A 16,244-nucleotide genomic window follows, 5' to 3' on the forward strand; every position below is an offset into this window, starting at 1 on the left:
CTTTTGCTTTTCCAGTCCGCTTTCATCCTTTGAAAACTTCTTTAGCTGGTCGGCACTCAGACCCCACCGATGCCTACGAAGCTGCAAATAAAATGGCGGAACCGGATTAAATTTAAGAAAAGCAGGCGCCTGTGTCTGCGCCTTCCTGCCAAAAGCACCCGATGATCTGGGCGCAACCAGCAGTGGCCGAAAGTTGGGGAAAAGGGCCAAACCAGCTGTACCAAAATTTACGGAAACAACTCTCCCTCTACGCCACCTGCTTGCCACTTTGGATTGAAAAGAAAAATAAACAAATTGGTTCTGGTTTATAATCTCATTCATTCACTGTTTCTTTGAATCTTCCTTGTTTGTCGAATGAAAGGCTACTGAATACCATAATAGAATCTTTTTTAGAATAGCTTAAGCATTTCAAAATTTTGAAATTTGCAGTCATTTGGTTTGGTGGCGTCGCCGCAGTCTTGTTTTGATTCTTATGTTTGTTAACCAAATATTCTACGAATACTAGAATGTCGGTCGGACAATTGGATGTTTAATCTCTTGGAGCGTACTGGCATCTCCTGTTATTTTAATGGCGGCCAAACTTAGAATACGGCCACTGCCAACGACTGCTCCGTTGGCCATTGTCGATACTCCGAACCCTCAAATGGAAGCAGAACGGATAGAAAAAACAAGCAGGAGTCTCTATACTTGACTTAATTGAAGCACTCCAGTTGTCTGGGATTGCAACAGCCAAAACATTCTCTGTATCAGCACCCTCAAACTCCAGAACAATTCTACAGTGTGGAATAACTTAACCTTCACTTGAGGCATGGCGACTGGGAGGCAGGGAACATGGCACGAGTTCAGGTCCTGGGGAGGAAGAACTTGGCCTTCATTTTGGAGGAATTATGCAGGAGTCTCTCTTTCAGCCATCCACTCGATGCTCGATGGAGGAGCCTTTTGACACAGCCAACAGCACAATTATGAGACGCGACAAAAGCGTATCACTCCCGACCATCTCTTTACTGTCTGCTTGCCCTTCAATAATATGTTCATCTCCCCAGAGTGGCCAAATTTACAGTAGCTCCCCTATACATTACTGAACGTTTGAAGCCTCTGAAGGGTCCCCTGTAATCTTTAAAGCTCACAAACGGAAGCTTCAGTAACCCAGTGATTACTGGCACTCATGCCTCCCACTCTCTGCAGCATGAACAGCGTGTTCTGTATAAGCTTTTAATGTCATTTACAACTCACTCAAATAAGTTATTAAACGCCGGCTGTAGCTAAATCTGAGGCCAACTTCGTTCCAAAAAGTGATTTCACGCGTGGATGATGATTCTTTGCATGTAAGATAATGAAAAAAAAAAGGGGGATCGCTGCGGAGGCGGTTTCTTATCAGTCACGGTGAAGAAATTGCAAAATCTTTTGTGGAAAAACTAAGGGGAATTTTTTGACCAACGACAGTTTCTTTCAAGTCGATTATCTGGTTGGGATTCGATTAAAGATGGTCTGACCAAGAGGAAGGCTTTTTTAGTTGAGAAAACCATGATTTCAATCACTAAGAATGCCATTTTGTTTTCATATCTGAATTTTATTTTGAGATTGGTATGGAGTGGAAGCAAAGATTAAGAAGACGGGTCCCGTTTCATCCTTTCAAAAGCAATCCACACGGAACAATCCAATTAACAAATAAATAATCCAACTAGTTCCATGTGGGGATTGATTAAGTGAAGATAAACTGACACAGAACTGGGTAGCGAGCATTACAGGACGGAGTTTCTTGATGAAGAAGACGGATCCTCAATTAGAGAATAAACGAAAGCCATTCCTCTTCATGGTAGGCCATGGACGACAGCTCAAAGGGCAACAAGTAAGCATTGATTAGACTCGCGCTGTAGCCTGTAAGAGGGCTGTGTTGGAATTTGAAATTTCTCTGCAACTTCTTGGTGGAAAATACGTTTCTTCGGCCTAAGCAGACTGGATGGAGATTTTAATAGGCAGCAAAAAAATTTCTAAATTTTTAATTACTTTATTTGCTTTAGATAAATATAAAGACTTTTGGAAATGAATTAAGAATAAGAAAACATATGAGATACATCCTTTTATTATGTTGATGATTTAGGGTATGTTCGAAATAGGAAAATACATAGAATATGGTATATTTAGAAGTATATAGGTGAAAAATTAACTTTATTGCAACCGATAATTGATATAAATATTTTTGTAATAAAATAAGTTTAGTATAATATTAATAATGTATAAGTAAAAAAGAGACGACATGTTTGGGGAGAAAATAAGAAGAAGAATAAGGTTACGGACTTGTGTCCGAACCCTCCCCTTGAAACTCAATTTATAAATGAATAAACCATAATATTATAATTATACCCTTGAAACTTAAACTAATTACATCAATGTTATCTTTATGAGATGACTCTTTATTTACCATCATACCCCCACTGTGTCGGCCTTTCTTAGTTGTGTGGGTTTAAGCTCATCATCTACTTCTCTTGGACGTGTGGGCCTTTCTTAGTTATGTGGGTTTGAGCCCATCTTCTAACACACTTGGATGTGTCGGTCTTTTTTGGTCGTGTGGGTTTGGGCCCTTCTTCTAACATAATTTAACTTGATATTAGCATATATAAGGAATATATACTATTAATCATTGGTCTCAAGATAATATTAATCAAATAACACAATCTTTGATCTCTAGATCCCCACTGAGATTATTTTTTTGATAACAAATACTTGAGCTATTGCTGAATTCTGGAAAAAGAAAAACTTCACTAACTTGTTATAATTTGAAAACATGAATCTCTATTTATAATAGAGAAAATAAATAAATTACAATTACAATTAAACTACCCTTGTCCTAACTACACCCTAAGTTAAACACTAAAAGATAAGTTATAGAATAATTGAACAACTGAACATATATAGAATACTAACATAACTAAAACACTTTTAATTGAGACTCTTATTTGAAACTTCTCTATAACTTTTAATTGAGATTTTTCTGTGAGACCTCCTTCTATGAGACTCCTCTATAACAATTCTGGCTCTATGAGACTTCTTATTGTGAGAGTTATGTAAAACTTTTTCATACCTGCTCTTCAACACTCCCCCTCAAGGTGGAGTTTATAACTTCAACTTACAACGAAAAGATTTTTGGTCTTCAATCTTCTTTTGTTGAAAAAAATTCTTCATCTTTTGTTGTCTCCCTTTTATTAAATATTTTGGTCACATAAAAATTACCACAATATGTGGAACAAAATACCTCATTCTTGTATTTCTTCATCTACTTCTCCCCCTCAAATTTGGGATAAAAAAAGACATAGACCCAACTTTGACAAAACCCATTGTACGAGAATAAAATCACTTCTAGCCATACAATAAAGCCCCAAAAAACCAACAGATTCAGGGACACGAAAGATTGAAAAAAAAGATAGAATACGAACCTAAACTACTAGAGATGATAGATAAAAAAAAATGATCACATTATTTCTGTGGGTTGACCGAGTCAACTCATAGAACCCACTCTAATACTATGTTGAATTTCTAGAAAAGAGATAAACTTCACTAACTTGTTCTAATTTGAAAACATGAACCTAAAATTAAAAGGACATAAAATTTATAAAAGAATTTGTTGGTAAACAAGTTATTTTTAGTAAAAATTAATGAGCAAAATATATTGTCCAATTTAAAACTAATGAACTAGACATTTTTTCCAAGTTTTGATCGATTTACATGGAAGGGTGACTCGCTTTTGTATTTGAAGCACAATTGAGTTATTTTTTATGCAAATATAACAATCAAGCATATAAAAAAGAATACCGAATCCTAAAGTGAACTACTAGCAATTCATCAGTTCTACTGTATTGAATTTTATAATAAATACATTCAAGAACTTTGCTTAAGCTGGTCATATGGGAAGTTTTTCAAATCAGACAATTGATGTAAAAATCAGAGCCTATTATGATGTAACAATTTGAGACCAAACTTCCATAAATAAAAAACCAAGTATTCTAGTTGATGTAAAAAAACTTACCTTTGAATGAAAAACTTTGTCAAAAGTAATTCTATTTGAGCTTTAAATGGTTCTAGCACTTAAAAAACCTCATGGTAGATCTTGGGAGCTTTCAAATTCGTGTAGACAAGGATAATAGGAAATTTAGGATGAGTTTGATATATATATCACACTTTCCAAAGAGTTTGATATTCGAGTAGGTAAAGGATAATCATAAGTTTTTGCCGTTTACAAAAATAGGTGAACATAAGTTCCAAAATTTATGAAAAAAATTAATTTATAAAATCCAATCTTTTCTATTGAAAAGTTGGTACATCACTTAAAACATTCTGATGACTTATGGTTCCTGGATCTGCCTCTAACATTCTAGGGTAGTCTCTTTTTCTTGGGGTTGGATTCTTTTTCTTCCAACAACTTTTTTTGTATTCAAATTCTTCTATGGGCTCGACTCCACCGGCTTCTGCACCCTAGAGGGGTGGACTTCGTTTATTCCAAATACTTACTATTAGTAGGAATTGACTTCCTTTTCTTTTCAACTTTTCTAATGGATCCGACTCCTCCCTTAGGTACTCAACTCCTTTTCTATTAGCACAATTTGATTTTTTTTTGTGCATTTGATGTGGTCGACTCTTTCTATAGCTTCAATACATGGGTCGAATCCATATGTAAATTCAAAACTTACTGTAAGTGGGATTCAAATCTTTTAAGTCTAGGATCCCATGATTAGAACCTCGAGCATAGTAAGAGAGGGAGAGAAGAAGAAAAGAATAAGAGAAGAGAAGAGAAGAGAGAGAGGGAGAGAGAGAACCTTTAGGCTAAGAGAAAGCTTAGACGAATTAAGAGAAGGGGAGAGAGCTTGAATGCTCTACTCCAAGCCAAGTGCCTCTATATATAGTTTTTGAGAGGATGTTACAATGTCTATAATGCCCTTAGGGCTACAAGCTTCAAATAAGAAAAGACATAAGTAGACATGATACTCCTTGACTAATTACATCTATGTGCCATATTTATAAGAAGTCTTCTTATTTACCGTGTTGCCAACTCTCTTGGATGTATGGGCCTTCTTTGGTCTTGTGGGTTTGGGCCCATCTCCCAATATTTTCCCTCAAGTTGGGGGGTGAGAGAATATCATAAACACCCAACTTCTTGCAATTAGTGTATAGGATCTTCCCGTATAAAATAACAATCCATCATATCTTCCAACACTCCCCCTCAAGCTGGTGGTCTCTTTGTTCTTTTCCAAGAGACCCAACTGGCATAATATAAGAGAGTAAAATCACTCCTAGTCATAAGGCAAAACTCCATATTCCGGTCAAATGGCCATAGTCAAAAATATTTTCCCCTCAATTTGACATACGGAAAAGTAGCCCTACTGTGGGGCACAAAGTCTACTCACTTTCTCAGGGTAGCTAAAAAAACACCTTTTGGGTGAATAATAGGCTTGACTCATGTTGGATGTTGGGCACAATCCTATCCTTTGTAGGTAGCGGGTCTACAGGCATTGCTAAGAAGTGTAGTATTAAGCTCCTTCATCACAATTTTCCAACATAGGGCACCAACTCTCAAATTGTAGAAGTAAAAAGGCCAAATAAGGGGGTAAAAGGTAATCTCCAGAAGACAATAGTATAGGGTCACCATTATTTTTTTCTTCATCGAAGTAACCAATGCAGACAACAATCAGGAACCAAGAAGTTTTTTTCCAATAATAATGTCTCAGTCAAAGAGGTACAATAACAACAACGGATTTGGGCCAATGGCCGAATAACACGTACTAAATAATGAAAATCCTTAAAAAAGACACATGAAATAATCCGTAGTGAGTCCATCCTTGAATAAAGAGAATATACACCAAATAATAAGTTGAAACCAATTAATATAATGAAGTAAGAAAGTAATTTCCAAGCCTTGGTAAACTTCAAGGCGAGAGCTGATCCTTAGGACTAACAAGGGCTAATAATCAACTCAAGAAACAATAGATTAAGTACAAGCTCACCAAAAATATTTGTGAATCACCCTATCACTAAACTTAGCCCTAGATGTCCTTCATTGGTAAATTGAGCTTGCTTGAGTTGATGATGGGCTTAGGTCAATTTTCCATCTCAATTTTTCATCCACTAATTAAGGAGGCTAGAAGTAATAACTTCACAATAACTCAAATATCAATTGGCATAATTTGTTTAAGAAGAACGAAACCAAATTAAATAGCTCAAGTAAGTGACAACATAAACAACACGGCTCAAGGAAGAATACGAGCCAAATCTTCCTATTTCAACTTGAACTCAATTATTAACTTTAGTCAATTAATCATGCACTTAATTAAGGAAATTCTTGGTTGGCCAAAAATCATATCTTTCTTTATCAAAATGAAGATAATTAATCATGATCTTGAGAAGATCTTTCACAAAATTAGCCTTCCAAATAAAAATAAGAAAACTTTCCCTTGTATTATGGCACCACTTACCAAAACATCAATCGTTACATGCTTTAATACTCAAGGATATCAAATTAGAGTCTTCTAATCTTTCCAAATCACCAGCAAAATCTCACAAAATTCGTGGTTGGTAAAAAAAGGTTCATAATTCAGAATATGAACACTTCTGTTCTTTAACAAATAAATCAATCAAAAGATTTTTTTCAGATATCGTTTGCTAAAAAACATAAAATTTACAAGGGTAGATCATGAGATACTTTCTTGATATTGTTGATTAATTACAGCAACTCAAACAATAAAGTAAAAAAAATGGTTTAAATTTGGATCTTCACATGCAACATGATACCAACATAACTTTTCATTCTTCCAATGCAAATATCTCCTTAAATATAGATCAGATTGACATAAATTTTTCTCCTTCTAAAAGTAGACTTAAATAAATTTCATCCAAGTATAACTTCACTTCATAAAATATTCTTATTTTGAGATAAATTATATAATATATTTCAGACTCTTAAATCTGACCAAACTAAGTACTCTTCCTCCTTTGGCCAACATGACCATTGACTCTTCCGAGATCGATATTTTCATATAAAAAACTCAGATTGAGAGTTGGTTAAATAGATAAGAAAATATAATTGTAGATATTTTCTTAGGTATATAATTCTCCATATAAAGTCTCACTCTTGATGGCATAAAACGGCTCAAAATTTGAAGTTTTCTGCTACTACACAAAACTTTTCTGCTTCAGATCTCGATTAATCTTTCTAGAAAAATCTGATCTCAACGAATATTTTTTAGTTGGAAACTAGATTCAAATATATTTCCAAAGATATATAATTTTTATATTAAACATACGTTAGGAGAGTTAAAAATCAAATGAAACACATGAATTGGGAAAGAAGACTACAAGAAAAATGAGAAACTCCTCTTGTTTCTTTTTCTTTTTCTTCTTCTTCCTCCCCTTCTTCTCCATCTTCTTCTCCTTTTTATTTTGAGACCTTTCCCCGTTCTAATATCATGGTGAATTTAGGATTCTATGATTAGAACCTTGAGCAAAGTAAGAGAGGGAGAGGATTAGAGAAGAGAGAAAGGCAGAGAGAGAGAGAGAGAGCCTTCATGCTAAGAGAGATCTTGGACGAATTGAGAGAAGGGGAGAAAGCTTGAATGCTCTACCACAAGAAAAGGGCCTCTATTTATAGTTTGTGAGAGGATGTTACAATGTCCAAAATAAGCTTAGGGCTACAAGCTTTACATAAGAAAAGACAAAAGTAGACATGTTCCTCTTTGACTAATTACAACCTTGTGCCATCTTTTTGAGAAGTCTTATTCTTTACCATGATACCACCTCTCTTGGATGTGTGGGCCTTCTTTGGTTTTGTGGGCTTGAGCCCATATTCTAACACACTTGAACCTGTGAGCCTTCCTTGGTCGTGTGGGCTTGGGCCTATCTTCCAACAAACGCCTTTCTTTGTTTCTACTCGTTAATGTGTTTGACTCCTTTATTATGGACTCCATTCCTTTTTCAAAAAATAGTTCAAGATCTTTTGGTTTCTACAAAGGTTTCACTCATAGACCAAGGCCAAATGCTTGGGTTTGTTATCATAAAAATAGGGTACTTAGAGGAATCTTCATGCTTGGGTACTTAGAGGAATCTTCAGCTTCAACTTATTTATAACTTGGGTCAAATAATTGAATGGGTCAAGCTTTGGTTTCGTTTTCCAATTGGTTTAAAATTTGCCTCCCCTATTGGGATAAGAGATGAGAAGCGAAGGATCATTTTAATGCATCATAGCTTAGTTTTCTCTTTGTTTTCTATTACATTAAAAATAAATTGTTAAAAAATAATATTCATTAAAATATACTTGTTGTTAATATTATTTTATTCATTAATACTCATTAAGGATCAATAATAAAATTAAAAAAATCATCCTTAAAAATACACATATAGACAAGACAAATATGGTTAAACAACAAACTTTCTAAAATTCATTTGAGTATGGTCCTTTGTGACAAATATGGTTAAACACATTCTTCAAATACCGCTTTAAAAAAATCGTCAATATTTTTTTTTTTAAAGCATGTTTCTTAATAATATAGTATTCAACCAAAAACCATGGCAGCCACTGCAGTGTGAGAAGCATGCCAATTACCAAACTCATTGGCCAACTTGTTTATTCATGCATAATGTTGTTCACTCCAATATCTTTAAAGGTATTCATTTCATTAACTCGGATTTTGCAACTTGCAGTTTAAACTTTAATCTTAGTGGCAACTTAGGGTGGATGTTGTTAGATAACCTTAATCTTAAATCCGAATCCAGAATTTACATCGTGCCAGAATATTAGTATTCGGGATACGGGATAAATATTTGGATCCATTCTGAACGATCGTCTTCTGTTGTGGAATTACTACAACAATTGATATGAACGTATGAATGATTTTATGATCTTCCTCAACTAAATCTCCGTTATTCCTCTTGGGACTGTCATTTCTCTTTTGAATGGGGAGAAGAGAATTTGTGTTTTGATTTAGTCTCTGGGGACCACAACCATAATGTTCTATTTATATTATTTAATTAGGGTTCTCATAATTCCCTAATTAAGACAATATGGGTATCTACTCAATTGGCCCATATTACTTCTGTAGCAATCTATGGGATTACCAAAATTAGACCACTTAATTTCAGCCCATTACAGTAAATAGTAAATATAATTGAATAATTAAATATGTTGCTCAAATTAGATTCGGAAACGTGAATTTCCTAACAATCTCCCACTTGGGTTACATATCATTCCTGAAACAATTATATCACAAATTCTTTAGGCTCACATATGTATACTAATAATAATGAAACCATCTTATATATTAATAATGGAACCACCGTGACTTTCATCACAATAGAGTCTTGACTAAACCACGATGATCACCATACTAATACACTCAATGACATAGATTAAATATGGATCAGTAGCATGGAAATTACATGCAATGTGATCTCACACAGGCCTATTTCCAATGGGTCCTTCTTTAGTCTTTAATGAAATCTTTCCAAAGTCCTTAATGCAATGTGAACATTGCACATAGAAAAACACAAGCAAGTTCAGAAATAGAATCGTAAGAAATCAAATTTTATTACGTAGAAAATCGAATAACTCAATGTTTAAAGCAAACAAATAGTACAGAAACAACTCCCACTAAACCAAGGTATCCTTAGAAATAACGCCCATATGAGCAGTGTGTTCATGAAAGACCTTAAGTGTTAAGCCCTTGGTTAATGAGTCTGCTAGGATAGAGCTTGTTCCTATATGTTCTATAGAAATCTGTCTATCCCAAACTCTCTCATTGACAACTAGAAACTTGATGTCGATAAACTTCGACTTCGTCGAGCTCCTGTTGTTGTTTGAATAAAGTACCACCGATTTATTGTCACAGTAAATCTTTAATGACTTGTCAATACCATCTACCACTCGCAGCCCAGTGACAAAGTTTTGCAACCATATCTCGAGGTTGGACGCCTCAAAACAAGCAATGAACTCTGCAGCCATGGTTGAAGAAACTATAAGAGTCTGTTTAGCAGACTTCCATGAGATAGCTTCTTCACCCAACATAAAGATGTAGCCTGATGTGGAGCGTATGCTATCATGGGATCCCGCAAAGTCGAAGTCAGAAAACCCAATTATATCTAAATTGTCTGATCTACGATAAGTGAGCATGTAGTCTTTTGTTCTCCTCAAATAACGCTTCACACATTTGGCTGTCTTCAAATGTTGCATACCCAGATTGCTAAAATATCTACCCAGAACTCCTACTATAAATGCTATGTCGGGACGAGTACAAACTTGAGCGTACATTAGACTCCCTATTACTGATGTATAGGGAATTTTATACATCTCTTTTCTTTCAAGATCATTATTAGGCATTGTTTGAGACTAAACGTGTCTCCTTTAGCGAAGGGTGTGTCTTCAAGTTTACTATCTTTCATGTCAAATTTGCTCAAAAACCTTATCGATATAGCTCTTTTGTGACAACCTAAGGATACCTTGAGAACAATCTCTTAGTATCTGAATACCTAATACAAAAGAGGTATCACCAAGATCTTTCATCTCGAATTTCTTCGTCAGAAATTTCTTGGTTTCGTGCAATAAGCCTATATCATTACTAGCAAGCAGAATGTCATCGACATATAATATCAAGAAGATGTATTTACTCCCACTAAACTTATGATATACACAGTAATCAACAACATTCATCTCAAAACCGTAAGGGGTGATGACTTGATGAAACTTGTAATACCATTGACGAGAAGCCTGTTTGAGACCATAGATGGATTTCTTCAATTTACAGACCATAGACTTTAGATCTCCAGATACAAAGTTTTCTGGTTGTACCATATAAATCGTCTTGTCAATGTCTCCATTGAGAAACACAGTTTTGATATCTATTTGATGCAGCTCTAGATCTAATTGAGCCACTAGTGTCAGTATTGTTCTAAAAGAGTCTTTCAAAGATGCCAGAGAGAAAGTCTCTTTGTAGTCTATGCCTTCCTTTTGAGTAAAGCCTTTTGCGACTAGACGAGCCTTATATCTCTCGGCATTGCCCTTTGAATCCCTCTTGGTTTTAAAAATTCATTTACAACCAATGGGCTTCTCACCTTCAAGCAACTTGATGAGATCCCAAACGTCATGTCTTTCATAGACTTCATCTCATCCTTCATGGCATCAATCCACTTTTGAAAGTTAGAACAGCATAAGGCATGACAGAAGTTTATCGGGTCATCTTCTATCAATCCGATGCCATCCACATCTTCTTCAGGAAAGATGATATAATCATCTGAAATCATATTTCTCCTCTCCCTAGTTGATTTCCTTAATGGCACTTCTTAAGGTTGTTGAGTTTGTTCTAAAGGTGGTGCTTGAGGAAGAATCTCAATGTTGTCTTGATCGGGAACATTGTCAGGAATAGTAGCCTGAACATTGTCCTCTAGTGCTTGAACTATGTCTTGAACAACAATAAGTATGGAAACCTGATCACTCTTAATAACAGATTCTTTTTCAAAGACAATATTTCTTATGTTTTCTTCTCCTCCAAACTCAATATCCTCAAAGAATCTCACATTTCCCGTTTCAAAAAAGGATCTTGATGTGGGATCATAAAACTTATAGCCCCGAGAGCATTCAGTGTAACCAGCAAAATAATAGCTAACCGACCTTGAGTCCAGTTTTCTTTCATGTGGCCTATAAGGTCGTACCACAGTTGGACAACCCCAAATGTGTAAGTGCCTAATGCAAGGCTTCTTGCCTGTCCAAAGCTCATAGGGGGTTTTAGTAATTGCTTTTCTTGGTACCCTGTTAAGGATGTACACTGCGGTCTTTAAAACTTCTCCCCAAAGTGACTCTGGCAAAGGGGAATGACTGATCATACTCCTTACAATATCCTTAAGAGTTCGGTTTCGTCGCTCTGCAACACCGTTCATGCTAGGTTTGCCCGACGTATTGCGGAATAATTCCACACTCTTTGAGGAAAATCGCAAAGGGTCTTGGACATTGTTCTCCTGATCCATCATACCTTCCGTAGTATTCACCACTACAGTCGGATTTGATAGCCTTTATTTTCTTTCCAAGTTGAAGTTTAACTTCAGCTTTGAAAGACTTGAAGACTTCTAATGTATTAAATATAGGTAACTGAATCTAGAGTAATCGTTTATGAACATAATGAGGTATTGTTGTCCATTCCATAAAGTTGTAGGGAATGGACCACAGATATTTGTATGTATAATTTCTAAGACGTTTGTAGCTGTTTCAGCACCTAATTTTCTAACATTTGTTTGTTTCCTTCCACAACATTCTTACCTCTGTTTTTCTTCTTGTTTTGAGAGGTTGAGGCCAAGTGAGCACTTTCAGTCTTATCCCGCTGCTGCCTCTCTTCCTCTTGCACATAGTGAGATATAAACTCATTTAGGGATCATTTGTCCTTTTAAGTGTTATAACTCACTTTGAATTGCCCAAAGTGTGCATGAAGAGATATCAAAACCAAGTGCATGAGCAAGTCATCAAATAGTTTCATCTTAAATGACTTGAGTTTTGACGCGAGATAAGACATCTCCATGATGTATTCCGTTATGTTCCTATTGCCCTTTTACTTCATCTAAACGAGTTTTGCCAAAAGGCTACTCGCCTCAAATAATGTTCAATTTCCTCAAGGATCTTCTTGGCGCTCTTGTTCTCAATAATAGAGCCCCGAAACACCTGTAGAATGGAGTGTTTCATGATCATGAAGCACATTCGGTTAGAGCGCTCCCACTTCTCAATCTTAACCTCATTGAGATTTTTCGGAGTAGGAGTGGGTTGTTCCGCCCAAAGTGCAAGATCCAAATCCATACAACCAAGGACAATTTCCATGGCATCTTTCCAGACTTTAAAGTTCATCCCGCTCAGCATTGGGATGTTGCTGATTTGAGCAATAACATCCGTAGCAATTGCAACAGAAACTGTGTATAGAACAAAATAAACAAGTATAAATTAGCATGTCATATAAAGAAAAACAAGACATGTACAAACAATTCAAATTGGGGACCCCCATCTCAAGATACCTAGCACAACATTAATTCCTAGTCTTTGGACAAAGAAATTAATTGTAAGTAGTACTCTCAGTGCAATGATCAAATAATGACAATCGGTTTTGTCAAACAATTGCCTTTCTTTGGACCGATTATTGATCACATGAAAAGTCTTTATAATTGTCACACATTTATCATCACAAGCACGTTGTTGATTTGGCCAAACTATGTCTTTCTTTGGGCCGAATCAGTTTTCATAAATAACTTCGCACAAACATCTATGTATTTTTAGTCCAATTAATCTACACTGCAGAGGTTACATTGGCAACTTGTAGCTTCAATCAATTTGATTAAAATACTAGACCAAATGCATAAAAATACAATAGAATTTTTCACAATTGAAAAATCAACTTAAATATGCACATTATACAACTATATGTGCATGCATAAAATATTCATATAATGGAAATTGCATAAAAAATAGATTATGCAATTTAATATATATGAATTTTTTTATTCAATGATAACACATGAATGCCAATGGACTAAATGGTCACTGACACTTTAAGTGAATTCCGGGCGCAAGTTTGAATCCCTGCTAGTGCAAAGATATAATTTTGAGAACCAAGTTGACTAGGTCCTCTCTCAGGCGAGTTGACACAACGAATTTGAACGGGTGAGCCAGCTCAGCCCGTCTAAGTCGACCCGAATTGCCCAATTCGACTGTTAATTTTTTAATCATGTCAACCCATCTGACTTGTCTCAACTAACCCGATCTTTCGCGAACGGTACGAGTCGACTCGTTATTTATATGAAACCGAAAAAAAAAAAATCTTTCCTACGCACGCTGGGTCTTCAATCTCCAACCACGCGCAGAAGGGGGAGGCTCAACTTCCTTTGTCAAACGTCGGACTCCCGTCGGCCGACGAATAACGCTGAGGTGAGTTCTGTGGAGGAAGATGACGGTACACAGCGTCGACGCTCTGTGTGTTGCTCTCAACAAAATCACTCCATTCAAGAGAAATCCCCATAATCTAACAATAATGAACTACACTGATACCACTTCTTAGATAACCTTAATCTTAAATCCGAATCTTGAATTTACATCATGCCAAAATATTAGGATTCGAGTTACAGGATAAATACCTAGATCCATTTTTAACAACCATCTTATGTTACGGAATTACTACGACAATCGATACGAATGTATTAATTGTTTTATGATCTTCCTCAACTAAATCTCCTTCATTCCTCTTGGGACCATCGTCTTTCTTTGGAACAGGAAGAAGAGAAACCGTATTTTGATTTAGTCTTAGGGGGACCACAACAATAATGTTCTAATTATATGGTTTAATTAGGGTTCCTAAAATTCCCTAAATAAGACAATATGGGTATCTACTCAATTGAACCATATTTCTTCTGTAGCAGTAAATGGACTTACCAAAATTAGACCACTTAATTTCATCCAATTACAGTTAATAGTAAATATATTTGAATAATTAAATACGTTGGCATTGATAGAGAAATCAAAACAAGTTGAAAGACTAGAGACTTTACGAAACTTAAATAATTTGGCATGTCACCAAGCTTTTTATTTTTTGTAACTATTGCACGCGGCTGTGCTCTTAAGGATGCACTATGACTTTACGATTGAAACCCCTGCTCCTCCCCACTGGTTCAAGAGGGAAAAAGAAGGGATAGATCTCGTACCGAATCTTGCAACTGCTGTAAATAGCTTGGCAACCAACCTTATGTTGACAAAAGTCAGGCAACTTGCCGATGGCTATTGCCAAGCACTGGTCACAAAGCAACTGAGACAGATCGCCGTTACACTGCACCAGGCCGTAGATGGTGACAAAGGATGAAAACTGAGTCTGATCCTTGCCTAGTCCACGATTCTTTGGTATGAGAGCTTGCCGCCTAACATGGTTCATCAAATCTCCAACCTGTGTGTCAAAACTATCTGGGTTTGTGGTGTTAATGTCATTTACATTGTAGTAGAAAATCCCGTACCCGGTGTCCAACTGCCCCATGAAGTTCTCAGTCCCATAACGCAGAAAGCAGTAATCGAACCATATTCTTGCACCGTTCCGGTTCGGACAGTCCTTAGGGAGTCTTTTAGCAGCATCAGCTACGCAGGAGGAGCAGTCTTCCGTGCTCACATCGCCTCTACACTGCGCCAGCCCGTAGGCCTTTTGGTCGCCGCTGCCGAAGGAGGAAGTAGCAAAGCCGGTTCCCGGAGTTCGGGCAACCAGTTCTTCAAGTGTGCGTGCAACGTTGGATGATTGAGCAGTGGTGAGGTTCTTGTCGCCGGTGCAGAACTCTCCGATGCTATCGGCACCATAAGTGGATGGAAGGAGGATAAGAAGGAGGAGGAGGTGGTAGCCCAACACCATGGTTATTGGGAGACTTGATCTTTGCTTGATACACAATTTCTGGCCCTGGCCCTGCATGTCCTTAAGTATAGCGAGTTGATGCCTGTCGATTCGCAGTTAAAGACTTCTTCAAGTGTTTTACATGTAAAAATATTAATCAATAAGACAAAGAGGGTGATGAGACTATATCTCACTATGATTTGAAATGCGGCATTAAAAAAGTTTGACCATTGACTCTGTCGAAGAGGAGACCCAATCACCAATATCATCCAGTGGAACGTAGCGATTCTGGAAAAACTCCAGGAACACTCCCACCGCCTAATGCGTATAATTTTGACCGTTGAAAATTGGAAGTGGAAGTAAGCCCTGCTCGATCTTCTTCTCCAGTAGTTATCACGGTTAACTGCCGACTTGTCTGTCGCTAGAACTTGTCCAATTTCTAGAACATTTAATCACCCCCTAATTTCTAGAAGCCTCCAGGAATTCCTCAACCTTCAGAATCGCATTAGTAAATCAATTTTTTTAACTTCAGGAAGAAAACAGTCTAGGAAAGAACAATGCATCAGAGGTAAGAGCCTCGATATTGCGAGACGTATCAGGACCTTTAATACACAGAGACATGTCAGTGATACGGGCACCCATGCAAAGATTCCTACACATGAAGCCACAAGAGGGACAGATTTTGAACAAGTTTGGCATGAGATAGAGAGAGTGCTTGAACAAGTTTTGCGTGAGAGAGAAAGTCTCGAAAGAGTTTGGTGCGTGGGAGAGGAAGACATGAGAGAGAAAAGTTAGGATCAACGATGGCCCATCCCAACCAAATCATTCTCCAACTAAAAACAAGCCAATAAAAAAAGTCATACCTGCTAAGTCATT

General features: G+C 36.6%; 2 protein-coding genes across 2 annotated transcripts; both read right to left on the reverse strand.

The window, feature by feature from the left end:
• Positions 1–9,631: 9,631 nt before the first annotated feature.
• Positions 9,632–10,357, reverse strand: LOC137955065 (secreted RxLR effector protein 161-like). Its single transcript, XM_068801938.1, has one exon. The coding sequence runs from the start codon at positions 10,355–10,357 to the stop codon at positions 9,632–9,634; it is 726 nt and encodes a 241-aa protein (XP_068658039.1).
• Positions 10,358–14,618: 4,261 nt separating this feature from the next.
• On the reverse strand, positions 14,619–15,389 carry LOC137955066 (cysteine-rich repeat secretory protein 55-like). The gene has a single exon (XM_068801939.1). It carries the CDS (start codon positions 15,387–15,389, stop codon positions 14,619–14,621), a length of 771 nt encoding a protein of 256 aa, XP_068658040.1.
• Between the last annotated feature and the right edge of the window lie 855 nt (positions 15,390–16,244).

The sequence above is a fragment of the Aristolochia californica genome, unplaced genomic scaffold (assembly GCF_029961685.1).
Source record: "Aristolochia californica isolate CCGP_79_NKW_82.1479 unplaced genomic scaffold, dmAriCali1.0.hap1 SCAF_2, whole genome shotgun sequence".
In the NCBI taxonomy this organism is placed as follows: domain Eukaryota; kingdom Viridiplantae; phylum Streptophyta; class Magnoliopsida; order Piperales; family Aristolochiaceae; genus Aristolochia; species Aristolochia californica.

Excerpts from the sequence above, each read along its gene's own strand:
- LOC137955065 (XM_068801938.1), bottom strand. The coding sequence starts at position 10,357 with ATGCCTAATAATGATCTTGAAAGAAAAGAGATGTATAAAATTCCCTAT.
- LOC137955066 (XM_068801939.1), bottom strand. The coding sequence starts at position 15,389 with ATGGTGTTGGGCTACCACCTCCTCCTCCTTCTTATCCTCCTTCCATCC.